Raw genomic sequence first — 13842 nt, forward strand, 5'->3', positions numbered from 1 at the left:
ACAGAGGACGCTGCTCCCTAGACCTTCTGAAAACCAGTCCCACAATGTGTGCTCCTTCTCCATCCTGTCTAATTCTCCTATAGCTGGTAAGGCCAGGCATTCCTGGGATAGCTTTCCCTGAATATGCCTCACTGTGGACTATAGGTGTGGGTTTGCGTGGCTACTTGTGTAACATTTCTTGCACACCTATGCTGATTCTACCAGCATATACTTAGTGTACCCTGTGTTGGGCATGACTGCCATTGTGACCAAGAACACTGCCAGTGGCTGGAGTGGAGTGTACCTTTTTTTTTCTTCCCAAGACTGGGTTTCTTTTTGTAGCCCTAACTGTCTTGGAACTCAGTCAGTAGACCAGGCTAGCCTCAAACTCACATTCACTTGCCTCTGCCTCCCAAGTGCTGGGGTTAAAGCTGTGTACCATCACTGCCTGGCGAGTGTACTTTCTTTAGAGGTGTACTCTGTTATCTTTGTTGGCGGCACTTCTGAGTTCAGTGAAGTGTATTCACTTTCTGCCTGTAGAGTCATGACAAACACTTATAAAATAAATGTGTTGTTGTGGGTGTATGGTGACATTTTTTATTTATATAATCTTTAAACTCAGTGGGTGCCTTGGTACTTTAATGTAAACCTTAGAAAGTGTGGGTTCTGCAGTTAATATACATGCTTGTTGATTTATCTTGACTAATCTTTTTTTTTTGCTTATGATTCTGGGGATCAAATCCAGAGTTGTAGACAGCTGAGCAATTGATGTATTTCTGAACCATGTCTCCATGAATTTTTTTTTTTAGATTTACTTATTTTTATGTGTATATGTAAGTGCCTGTAAGGGTGTCAGAAGCCCATGAAGGCCAGGTCTCCTGCAGTTAGCAGAGGTCAAGTCATTGGGTGGGTGCTAGGAAACAAACCTGGGTCCTCGGCAAAAGCAGCAAATGCTCTTAACTACTGAGCCTCTCTAGTCCCTTCATGAGTTGTCTTCTTTTATTTTTTAATTTTATGGGTATGGATGTTTTTTCTGTATGTATGTATGGGCAACATGTGCTTATCTAGTGCCCACGGAGGCCAGAACAGGGTGCTGGAGCCCCTGAAACTGAAGTTAATGGGTGATTGGGCACCATCATGTTAGTGTTGGGAACTGAACCTAGACCTCCTTCTTGAAAGCCTGTGTGATAATACTTCTCATTCCCCAAGTTAGCAAGTGTTTGGAGTCTTGAGTGCCTTGCTATGATCCTAGCTGTGTCTGTGAAAGAAGCCCTCCATAACTCCAGTTGTACACTGTAGAACATGAACAAATGGGCTGATGTGACTACATTTATTTTCCCCTTACAGGGAGAGGCTGGTTCCGGCCCATCCAGTCTTCTCTGACCAAAGCAGCTCTGTCTCGACCGATAGTGCCCAAGGTCCTCCCATCTCAGGCCACTAGTCACCTGCCCAGTAAGTCTGAAATGTACACATAGTTGACAGCCACTATATGAGGTTCCTTAGTCGCCTTTTTTGTCATACATCTTTGTAATATTCTCTTCTTCTCCAAGGCATAATGTCTTACTGCTTTGCTAAGCGTATTACAAATCCCTTGGGTCTTCACTGAAGAGAGGTGGAGGGAGAAGCTGTCCCAAGCTCTCTGGGCATACATCATGGAGTGGAGTGTTATGGAACAGAGGTTTGATATATCACTCCTGTTGCCAGGTGCCATCGACTTAGCAGCTCAAAGTGCTGGCATCATCCCTGGAAGTCCCTTGCCAGTTTTAGATACTGATGGTTCATCTGGCATCTCTCCACTGACTTCAGAACAAGTAACCACTGCCATCTCGGGGCAGGGTGACACTGGACCACACCAGAACAGAGAGCCTGTTACTTCCGTAACGGTGAGTGCATTTGCAAGTGCTGTTTGGTGTTACCAATTGCTTCTGGAGCAAGGCCATGGGCTGGCCTTGTTGTCATACCAGACCCTGTTGCACCTTTGGAGGCCTGATGTGTTAGAGAGGACCCTGAGCCAGAGAAGCCAAGGTTTGAACATCTACCATGGAACACAGAGTGGGAGGAGTGAAAAGACGTGTTTGCTCTGTAATGTTAAAGAATCCATTGCTAAAACATTCATGATGGGATAGTTCTGCATTTCAACACAAAGGCTGACATCAGCCCATGGGCCCTATTCGGGTGGTACTAAGTGCTTGCTATATCTGGGTGGAGAGTAGTTCATATACTCTTGACCACTTTTTTTTTTAATCATGAGTTTCCAAATACTCTGATTTCTTGGCCAGTTTGAAAGGAGATGCATGGGGAGACCCCGTGGAGCTCTAGGGCTTGTGATTATGTGACCAGACTCTTACTGAGCTGTTAAGTTTCTTCTTAAAAAGCAATAAAAGATTGTTAAGTGCAGAGGCAATGCTCTTGTGACACTCCATCATTTCCAGCCTGGAACACAGTCCATTCCTGCACCTCTGTCTGTAGGAGGACTGAGGTGTCTGAGAAGAGTTTTTCTTTGGTCCTCAGCCAAACAAGCACTTGGCTGTTAAACCAACTCGGTGTGAACCACTCATCGGTCTTCTTGTTGTTCCAGGGTACTAGTGACCCATTTATCAGCGTTCCAAGACCAGAGCAGGAGCCAATGACAGACAGTTTCCAGGTAGAGTACACTTGAGGGCTTCAATCCTCCCTGAGTGCACAAACCATTCCCAGCAACACTGATGTCCTTCCATCTGCCTTACCTGTCTCGTCATGAATGAATGGACCATGCTGTTCCTGGTTCCAGCTTCCTTCATTAAACTCCGTGTCTAAAGGACTGGGTTTTCTTGGCTGGGAAGCAGGACATAATTGGCTGGTGACTTTCTATGTTGGAGGTTTTGGTTTGGTTAGGTGTTTCGCTATGTAGCTATGGCTGTCCTGGAACTTACTCTGTAGACCAATCTGGCTTTGATCTCACAGAGATCCACTTGCCTCTCCTCCTGAGTATTGGTATTAAAGGCATATGCCACCACTGCCCAGACAGCTGGTGGCTTTCCGAGCATTACGTTTCACCTAGATGCCACCAATGGAAAAAATTTCACACTAACCTGGCTTTACTTTCTTCTAAAGAATATATTTCTTGAGTATGCTCCTCCTTTGGAAGAATGGGAGATTCCTGCATTTGTTGCAGCTACCAAGCTAGAGATGAAGGTTGTGCTCAATGTGACAAGTGTTCCTGGGCATCTTGTGTCCGAACAATATTTGTCTCCTTCCTGGCAGAGATCATCTGTTCTATCCTTACCTGAGCTGCCCAAGACTCATCTCCAGAATGGCCTTTCCACACCTTTACCCTCATCGGAGAGCCCCAGCACCCGGCTCTCCCCACCCAATGTTTCTGCACTACTGGACATATCCCTACCTGGCCCACCTGAGGATGTTCTCTCACAGGGAGAACCTGCCACACAGATCAGTGACTCCATCATTGAGATTGCCATCAGCTCTGGCCAGTACGGTAAGTACAGGTGACCTTTTATACCTTTTCCAGAACCAAGTTCTTACTAAGATAGGGCATCCAGACTTACAAAGGGGACCTAAGTGTTATCTGCCTAAGTATTTGCCAAACTTCCTGGTAAAGTTCCAGTGTAGCTGTCAGTTTTTAAGCACTGAATATCTGCCACTACTAGGTTCCTCTGCCTGGCTCTCTCAGGAGCAGTACCTGGAAGTGGTCTGGTTGGGTTGCTCCTGACCTTGAGATAAGAATGGAATGGTTTAGAAGACTTTCTGAAGCCTGGGGGCCAGTTTCCTATTTATGCATCTCTGGGAGGCAACCCACATGTTTTGCAGCTGATGCTTAGGAAGTAGCTGCACAGATAATCGCTAAGGGCCTGATCCCACTCATTCTGTGATGGTGTTCCTGGTGGTAGTGGCACCGCTTATTGCCTGCTGACATGACTCATATTGCGGGGTTCAGACAGATATGAGTTCTCGGCCTTTTAACCCATGGACTTGATAGGTCCTTGTCTTGTCTAAGTCCTTGCTTTTCTCAGTTGTAGACTAGGAACTCTGTACCCCACAGGATGGAATCAGGAGCATCATATTTCCCATGGAGCTGGTGCATAGCTCTGGGCACAGGACCTGACCCTGCCTGTTATGTTTTGCACTGTGCCCTTCTTATAGATGAAGTTGCCTTGAAGACTCTGTGATCCTTGTTTGTAGACAGTTGTCCCTTTGGTGTGGACCCAATGCATCCTGGGTATCCTGTGTTCAGCGGTACATAGCCTCTGCCCCCTGCTACCTTGCTCTGGGTTCAGGGAGGCATTGCTGACGTTGAATTTTGGTTGACAGGTGAAGGAGTCCCTCTTTCTCCAGCAAAACTAAATGGCAGTGACAGTTCCAAGAGTCTTCCCTCCCCATCCAGCAGCCCCCAGCCCAACTGGATTGCCTCTCCCACTCATGACCCACAGTGGTACCCCAGTGACTCCACAGATTCCTCGCTCAGCAGCTTGTTTGGTGAGTGTTTCTGGAGGAATCTTCTTTCCAAGATTGGAATCAGGCCACACCTCTGAGAGCACTTTTGCTCATTTTCCAACTGTTTATTTCTGAGTTAACTTTTTAAAAGTATAAATTACATATAGGAAAATGCAGATTTTCAGAGTGTAGTTCACTGAATGTTGGCACAATTATAGAGTCTGTACACAGAATATTCAAGCCACTCATCTGGTTTCCAGTGCCTTCTCTTGTTCCAAACTTGATCATCCTTGATTATGGGTACTGTTCCTCGTGGGGAATACATGAACCCAGCCCCACACCCAGTGGTTTTGCTGTCTCAGACATGAGCAAAATCATCTGCAATCCATGAAGTTAGAATCAAACTTAATGCCCATCAGTAAGGGTCTGGCCACAGAGAATACAATGTAGGAGAGTACGGCACCTTGGAACCCTTAGAAAATGATTAATATGAATGTACACTAACATTATTAGATGACAAAAGCCTATTATAGCATAATGATGCCATCTGTAACCCTGGAAACAAGTGTGAAGGTAGAGACCTAAAGGTGCCTGACTGGGCTGTCTGGACACCTATGTCTGACTCAGCTTTCTTTTTGCAGCCAGCTTCATATCCCCAGAGAAGAGCAAGAAGATGATGCTGCCAACTACTGCTGTTGGGGCCAACAGTGGCACATCTTTGCTTGGCCCTAGCTTGTTGGATGGAAATTCAAGGGACTCTTTTGTGTCCAGGTCTCTTGCTGATGTTGCAGAAGTAAGTGCAGTGCCATATTCCTGAACTTAACTTCCCACCCCATTCTGGAGGCTGTGGGGTCTCTCCTAGGTCCTCTGGATCTTAAGGAATGTTCATGGGAACTGTGTATCAGATAGACAACCATACATAGTCTCTGAGAGCTGACAGCACTGGGACAACTGATAGCCCACAGCAAACTGTAAGTAGCAGCTGTCCTTTGTAGGCTTCTTAATCTGGGAAACCTAGGATCAAGGTGGAGAGCCAAGTCACCAAAGGCAGTCAGAGAGCTGTCCTTCTCTTGCTGTGTAACCTTGGACTGTCTCAGTTACCCAATCTTAAGGTATAATTCCATCTGAAAGTTGTAATGTTATTTTAATCACTTTCCTGTTCTGGCTGCAGAAAGCTTTTGAGTATCATTTTCCTGTAATGTTTTATGGCCATGACCTTGTGGGACTTAGGAACAGGTTCTGCAGTAGAGTTCTGTCCTTTATTTACTTGTTCTTTCCCATGTTTGGGCTGGCTGTCTGTTCCTGCAAGCATCCAGAGGTCCTCACATTATCTGTCATTTTCTGTGTCTGCCCAGCCAGTTAGGACTACAGAGCCCTGGAGGGAGGAGGGAGAGCAGCTGTGGCGCTAGCTAGAGAGCTGCAAGCATCATGAGAGACTTGATTAAAGCACACACCATTTGAGAAAGATGCTCAATCAGCATTTCCCAAGCTGGTTCCCTGGATATCAAGGTCTTGCTAGTTATTCCAGAAGAGGGTTTTTATGTTTTTTGTTTTTGTTTGTTTGTTTGTTTTGTTGGATTTTTTTTTTTCTATTCAAGACAGGGTTTCTCTGTAGCTTTGGAACCTGTCCTGGAACTAGCTCTTGTAGACCAGATTTGCCTCGAACTCACAGAGATTCTCCTGCCTCTGCCTCCCGAGTGCTGGGATTAAAGGTGTGCACCAGCTCCGACCATTTCCAGAAGAGTTTTATATCCAGACATTTGAAGGAAAGTTCAGATTAAAACAATATTCAGAATAGCTGTTTCCATGGTGCATGCTAGCATGATCCTGTAGTCCCAGCAATTGGGAGACTTGGGAAGGAGGATAGCTGTGGGTTTGAAATCAGCCTAGGCTAAAGAATAAAGCCCTGTCTCGGGGGGCGGGGGGGGGAATCAAACAATAATAACTATGAATATGCAACTTTGGGGGCGGGGCCAGGGAGATGGCTCAGTGGTCAAGAGCACTGGCTGCTCTTCCACAGGACCTGGGTTTCAGTACCTGGTAGCTCACACCTATCTGTGACTCCAGTTCCAGGACTTCTGACATACAGACATACATACAATACAGATATACATGCTAGCAAAACACCAGTGAACATAAAATAAAAACAAAAAAAGACTGGGAGGAATGGGTTCATCAGTAAATTTTTTTAAACCCAACTTTTTCACAAAAATACATTAGTTTCTCAGTTTTCCAATGTGAATTTTGAGATGGTGGAGTCATGGAATGCTTGGACTTCTGAACCATGACATGCTTGACAATTTCAGAACAGTAGTAGAATAGAGGGATTGGAGAGATGCCTAGGTGATTAAGAACACTTAACTTTGCATTCATAAGGACAGGAGCTTGGTTGCCAACACTCATGTAACAACCTGGCCGTCCAACCTTTGCCTGTAACCCAGCTTTAAGTGTGGGAAGGTGCAAACAGGAGGATCACCTGGGACTTGCTGATTTCTAACCTAGCCTAAAAATTTAAAGGTGGTGGTGGTGTGTGCCTTTAATCCCAGCACTCAGGAAGGAAGAGGCAGACGGGTCTCTATGAGTTTGAGACCAGTCTGGTCTACAGAGCGAGTTCCAGGACAGCTAAGACTAAAGTGAGTGACTTTTAGACAGAAAAAAAAAGAAAAACCAACCTACAGTCCACAACCCCAGAGAACCTAGACAACAAAGAGCACCCTAAGAGAGATATATATGGTCTGCATAGGAAGGAGCAAAAGACAAGATTTCCTTAGTAAATTGGGAGCGTAGAGGTCATGGAAAAGGGTAGAAGGGGACGGGAAGATAGGAAGGGGAGTGGAGAAAAATAAATAGCTCAATAAAATCAATTTAATTAAAAAAAAAAAAAGGAAAGCCTGTCTTGAAAAACCAACCCCAGGATCAAGGAGAAATCCCGCCTCATAGGAGTAGGTGGAGAGTGGTAGAGGACATTTAGCACACCAAAGTGTGCATACAGACAAATGCACATATAAGCTGTTAAAGTAGTACAGCAGTACTATGAATCTTCCTCACATAATCTTTGTGTAGGGATGTGTGTGTTTATGTGTACATATGTGTGTGGAAGCCAGGAGTCCACAAATCTTCCTACCTTAATTTCTCTCAGTCTTATTTTTTAAATTTTATTTCGTTATCTACTCTGTCCTTATGACAGAGTATGTGAGGGGTTAGATCTGAGCACAGCTTTTAAAAATTGGTTTTCTCCTACTCTGTATGCCCCAGGGGTTGAACACAGGTTATTTGCGTTAGCAGCAAGCACCTTTATCCACTCCGTATAGCACTAGCCTGCTACCTTATTTACTGAAGGAAGCTGACCTGGAGCTCATTGATTCCGGTAAGCTGACTGGCCAGTGAGCTCCAGGAGCTACCTGTCTCTGATCTCCTAGCTTTTTTATGAGTACCGGAGACTCGTATCTTTATGCTTTCAAACTCAAATCTACATGCGTTCATGGAATGCACTGTACTAACTGAGTTATCTCTGGAACCCTGTCTTATACAACATTTGGTATTTCTCAAGTCTCTTCACTATGGATTCTTTACTCATAGGGCTCCTGGTCCATGAATGTTTGACACAAAAAAGACTGTTCTTTCCTTTCCAGTTAGTGTGGACACTGTAAGTCCCTGGTATTTATGATATGGGCACTGCTTGGAGTCAAGAATGCTGAGTTTCAAGCCAGCCAGACTCCCAAGTCAGCATTTGCATTTTTCCTGGTGATGCGGTATTCCAGACAATGAGCACCACAGAATACTGTGTCAGTAACAAGTAAAGGACACATTCACTTGCAGAAAGAGCCAGTGTATTCAGCAGAGGGTCTTCCCAAGACCTCTGTACTTTAATGACCTCTGCCTTTGGAAAGGGCTTTCAACATCTTGAAGTGTGATAGCAATCATTTATGAATGCAGTGATCTGATTATGGAATCCTAGTGACAATAATGGGTCAATTTTATGGGGAGAACGGAAGCTGTTTTGGCCACAGGTTGATACCGTGGATGCAAGGTATGAATACATAGGTGGAGGAAGTCTGTTTTGGGACATGGTCTTGCTCTATACTTTGGACTGGTCTTTAACTCACAAAACTTCTGCCTGCTTTAGCCTCAAAAATTGTAGGGTGTACATCACTTTCCTGTCTTTGCTCTACTTTTCTTTTAACATTTGTGTGTGTGTGTGTACACGTACATGCATGTGCACATGCATAGCAATCAAAAGACAGTTCATAAGAGTGTTTTCTCCTTGGTTCCAGGAATCAAGCTCAGATTATCAGATTTGGCAGCAAATACTGTTACACACTAATCCATCATTCCAGCCCCCTTTCTCTAGAACAAATTTCAATTTGTTCAACATTTCCAGTAAGAATTTTTAAATTTGCTGGATGATAGTGGCACACACCTTTAATCCCAGCACTTGGGAGGCAGAGACAGGTAGATCTCTGTGAGTTCAAGACCAGTCTGGTCTACAGAGAAAGTTCCAGGACAAGCTCCAAAGCTACAGAGGAACCCTGTCTTCAAAAACAACAATAACAAAATAAATGAATTTTAAAATTTAGTTCTTGCTGTATTTATTCATATCATATAGTTAGTTCACTGAGAAAAATTCATGCAAGCCTTACCAAATGTTACTATAGTAGCTGTGTGGACAGAGGCCCCTGTTCTCATGAGACTTCACTGTAACGGTCAGCTCCACAGGACAATGTCTTTCCATACCCAGGACTTACAGATTTCTGTGTCTACCTTGCTACTGTGCTGAGGATACCATTTTTCTAGTGTTTTTTGAGTAGCTGCACTCTGTGCCTCTTCACGCATGTTCATGTACCCATACCCACATGCGATTCTGGTGCTCTGGAGAGCCTCGTTTCATTCCTCTCTGAGCACCTTGCTCTGCTTGCTTTGATCTCCCCCTTCTTTTGTCACTGTTGACCTTTCTGTGGTCTGTCTTCTTTGTGAGTGTTGGGGCGTGGCTACTATAATCTCAGCATCTAGGTATTTCATGTTCCCAGGGTCTTTCCTAGGATGTTGTGCAGAGTATGCACTTCAAGAAAGTCCATGTGCTTAGACTAGACCAACAAGGTTTCTGAAGTTCCTTGTAGAGTAATAGGCTCCTTCTGTTGACATTCTGCTCTTGGAGCCAAGAGCCTCTAGTCAGGATGGTAAGCCATCGTCCAGCTAATTTGGTCTTCTTGTCCCCTCTGTCCTACAGGTGGTAGATTCCCAGCTGGTGTGCATGATGAATGAGAACAGCATTGACTACATATCTCGATTTAATGACCTGGCACAAGAATTGTCCATTAATGAACCTGGCCGACGAGAGGTTCTTTTTGATGGTGGAGGAGGTGGTAATCCTGTTGGTGACCTCTCTCAATGACGGTGCCTTGTGACACGGGCATCCTGGAATCCACAAGGGAAGTCTGCGGGGCTGGCCCATGAAACTGTCTTCACAGTAGGGAGAGTCAAGCCCAGAATCGCCAGAAGTCCGTGAACCAGAGCACCTCCAACAGCATACGATATGCAGCCCATAGGAGCAACTGAGCATGGCCTGTCCCAGCAAGCAAGGACAGTACCGTGCACCGAGACCAGGACAAGCTCTGAGAAGGGTAGACATCAGAAATTCTTTGAGTATCAGTCCTTCCTCAATCCTGCAGGCTGTGTGACAATCCCACCTGTGTATCTGCATGTGAAGCCTTCTAGAGGGTCTCCTTCTTGCAAGAGACGTGCCTGGTGTTCCTTTTGTCTTGGGAGCTGTTATCCTGTGTTCAGGAAGACCACAGCCACTGCTGCTTTCTTTCTGATATCCTTTCCCTACTTGGCTGTTGTGTTTGTAGTGATGCTACAAGGGATAGTGAGCATGAATCAGGCTCTTTCTTGGTGGTATCTACAAGCTAATACACTTCCTGGATGCCTTGACCATGAAGCAGAGAAGGGTCCCAGAGTCATGTAGCTAGCAGATGTTTGGTTCTTCCTGTCATAAAAGGGCAGGGGGAGTATGTCTTGCAGGTTGTATGGATGTTTTATACTATCCTACAAAGCTGGTTGGAAATGGTTTTCTTGTGGTTTAAGAATAGGAGACATGGCCAGACAGCGGTGATGCATACCTTTAATCCCAGCACTCAGGAGGCTGAGGCAGGCAGATCTCTGTGAGTTCGAGGTGAACCTAGTCTATAGAGCTAGTTCCAGGACTCCTAGGTCTATTACATAGAGAAACCCTGTCTCGAAAAACAAAACAAAACAGAACAAAAAGAAGTAGACGTGAACAAGGAATATTAAGAGTCCTCTTTCTAGGTGGCTTTGTTCTCTTCCTGTGCTTGATGCTTAATGTCAGTTCTTTCTAGGTGAACTAAGATACCATTCTACTTGCCTGCCCCAACCCCCCTACAATACACTGCTGTGTCTATAAAGCTTTTATGTGTGCCCTAATTTTTTATGTATTATTGCTGGTGTCTGAAGGGTATATTTACCCCAGGCTGCCTCTCTTCCTATTCTGGAACTCAAGCAGGGTTCACATGTCAGAGTATGTTAAGAGCTCACCACTTGGTGGTGTTTTAACAGCTCTTTTCTGGACCCCATGATGGTCAGCAATCATGATTGAGGCCATCCTGCTTAGAATGGCGCCAACAAGAGCTTTGCACTCTGTAGATCCTTGCAGCACAGTCACTCTCCTGGCCCCAGTGTGTTCAGGGTGAACAGGTGACGCGTGCAGTGCCCTCTCACCAATCCCTCTCCACACAGCAGCCAGGACTAACAGGTCCTTTTCTTCTCTTTTCTTTCCTTTGCTTTTGGCAGGGTTTTTCTGTATAGTCCTGGCTGTCTGTTGTGTAACTCAATCTGTAGACCAGGCTGGCCTGGAACTCAGAGATCTGCCTCCCAAGTGCTGGGGTTAAAGGCGTGCGCCACCAAACTTGGCTTGACAGTCCCTGACTCCTGAAACTGCCACCTCTGCTCTCTACCTGTTCTCTCCTTCCTTGTAGAGTAGTCCTTGAGACCTTCCTAGGCCCTTGCTTCTCTCTGTCTGCAGTGAGGAAAGGGATGGGAACTTCCCTTGATCCAATTGTCTCATCAGCTACTACAAACCCTAGAATGCAGACTCCACTGCAAGAACTGAGAGGATACTGGTTCTTGACAGCAAATTCCTTTACTTCCTCGCCTCCTCCTGTCACTGGTACCTGTAAAGGATCTGCCCCAGATCCTCACATGTATCCCTAGGTCTGGGAAGTCTAAAACTCTTAGAAGATGAGAAGAGCAGTGAACAGTGCTGTTAGGAAAGACTGGTGAAGTCCCTAGTGTGTATCTTTACCCAATTGTGTGCTTTCAGCATTCCTTTACTTAGCTGAAAGTGTTTAGATCTTGGGACTCTAGCATGATTAGGATACTAGACTCAGCCTAGATCATTGCTAATTGCCCTTTCACTATTCCAAGCAGACTTTCCCACGTTAAGAATGGGTGCTCGTAGCATCCTGTTAACTGAGCATATAGCACTAGGCATTTGGGTTCCTGGGCTGATTCCCATCAGGCAATGAATGCCTTGAGGCACATGTAAGTCTGTGATCTCTAAAAGGAGCTGAGACTGCTTTACTTTACTGCTTTACTACAAGGAACCTGATAGGATTCCAGGAGAGTCTACTGCTTCTTTAACAGCCAGACAGACATATTTGCTCATCATTACCATATTAAAGGTATTAATAGTGGCATTTGTAGTAGAGAATCAGTGGGTATAACTTCTCACAACTTAATCAAATATCCACACATAAATCTGGAAACTGCTAAAGGTTGGAGATTTGTAAAAAACAGCAAGAAAGCCTCCTTTCTGCATCTTTCTCTGCCTTTCCATCAGTTTTGATGGCTTCTGTTCACCTAGGGCTTCCTTTGTGCATTGGAACTTAGTGTGATATACATGAGATCACCCCTATCCCCAGACGGGGGTTCTCTGTGTAATCCTGACTGTTCTCGAACTCAAGGAGATCCGCCAGCCTCTGCCTCCTATGTGCTGGGATTAAAGGTGTGTGCTACCACCACCAGGCTAAGAAAATTTTCTGTTAATACTAATGTCTTAGACTTTTTGTTGATTTGTCTTTTCAAAAAGATTGAGATCCAGTATCTCTGGTGCTTGGCATGGATTATTCCCTAGAAAAGATGCTCAGGCAAGTTGAAGTTCATATATCCTGTAGAGGCATAGTACTTGCTCAGGGAGTATGACTTTGGGGACATTTCATCTGTTGGTCAACTTTTTTTCCCACCTTGTTCTTTTTTCATTTCTTGTAGCCTCACTGCTAGGGGAAGTCTCATACAGTTAAATAGCATTTTTAACCATTATTAGAAATGGTCATAACAAGCTTAGAGGGAAATTGTTTTATGTACTTTTTAAAACATCTGCCAAACGCATTCATGAGGAAATACCGTACTTTGTCTCTAATTTAAAAAAAAAAAAAAAGGAAAATTTAATTTGAAAAAAGAAAACCACAGTATACCGTTCCAAGAGGATAGCCTGACGAGGTCAGTCCAGTTTTGGAAGTGCTGTACCAGCCAACCCTTACTTGTTAGTAAGATTGCAGGCGGGACTCAGTGCTGTTTGCTTTGATAATCGTTAAGCCATATCATCTGAGGTTTCCGGCTTGAGATGTGAATTTGTTTTATAAACTATAAATATACAGTGTATGTATAAAGCAGAATGCCTGTCCTTCTGATTATTTTTTGTACCATATTGTAAATTACATTATTTATTCTTTACCAATTTTTTGGGAATAAAAGGTGTTTTGGTTATTTAATATAATAAACAAAAACTGTTAAACTTCAGCTAAAATTTCCAGTTCAGCTTGTAAATGTTTTTATTGTGCATAAATACATACTAATACTTGATCTAATGACTGTCTTTTGTTCCTACTTCTAAAGCCAGTATGCTTGAGATTCTGGCGAAGGCGCTATATTAGTGAGATGAGCCCTGAAACCAACCAGCACGGATGGGTATAGCAGGAGAGTTAGGCGAATCCTAAGGGGTAGGCAGAGGACCTCAGGGAAAAAGGTTGAATGACCGCTGAAAACAGAGAGGTGGAGGTCTTGGTACAGCCCGCTGCTTCTCTTTTGGGCATGGTCTGAGCTACCCTTGAACCCTTGCTTCCTCCTAAAGGCGTTGCAACCCCAAAGAAGCCAGCCACCACCCACCCCGAAACTTGCTTGGGGGGGGGGGTCTTATGTCCGCATGGAAATGCAGATTTGTACCTTAGACTCGCTAGTGTCGGAGGGTGGGACGAGCTGTGGTCCAATGCCTGCGCCTAAAGCTGTGAGAGGCGGATGCCGGGGCCAATCGGCTGTAAGCGCGATGCGATGCTCTCCAAGCCTTTCTCTCATTGGTCAGGGAGAGGGGTGGGTTGTGACTCTGCGATAGGCTGCAGAAGTGTGATTGGCGCGGGAGGC

General features: G+C 44.8%; 1 protein-coding gene across 3 annotated transcripts in view; it reads left to right on the forward strand.

Moving 5' to 3' along the window:
* Positions 1-13287, forward strand: part of Cramp1 (cramped chromatin regulator 1) — a 56411-nt gene extending 43124 nt beyond the window's left edge. For all 3 annotated transcript variants that reach the window (XM_048436170.3, XM_087910762.1, XM_048436171.3), the window contains 8 exons: positions 5-86; positions 1327-1431; positions 1684-1862; positions 2558-2623; positions 3223-3454; positions 4288-4452; positions 5052-5203; positions 9638-13287. In XM_048436170.3, the coding sequence (XP_048292127.1) occupies positions 5-86; positions 1327-1431; positions 1684-1862; positions 2558-2623; positions 3223-3454; positions 4288-4452; positions 5052-5203; positions 9638-9802 (1146 nt within the window). In that variant the 3' untranslated portion in view covers positions 9803-13287. The remainder of the gene's footprint in view (positions 1-4; positions 87-1326; positions 1432-1683; positions 1863-2557; positions 2624-3222; positions 3455-4287; positions 4453-5051; positions 5204-9637) is intronic.
* The last annotated feature ends 555 nt before the right edge of the window (positions 13288-13842 follow it).

This window comes from Myodes glareolus, chromosome 9 (genome assembly GCF_982192425.1).
Source record: "Myodes glareolus chromosome 9, mMyoGla1.1, whole genome shotgun sequence".
Taxonomy (NCBI): Eukaryota; Metazoa; Chordata; class Mammalia; order Rodentia; family Cricetidae; genus Myodes; species Myodes glareolus.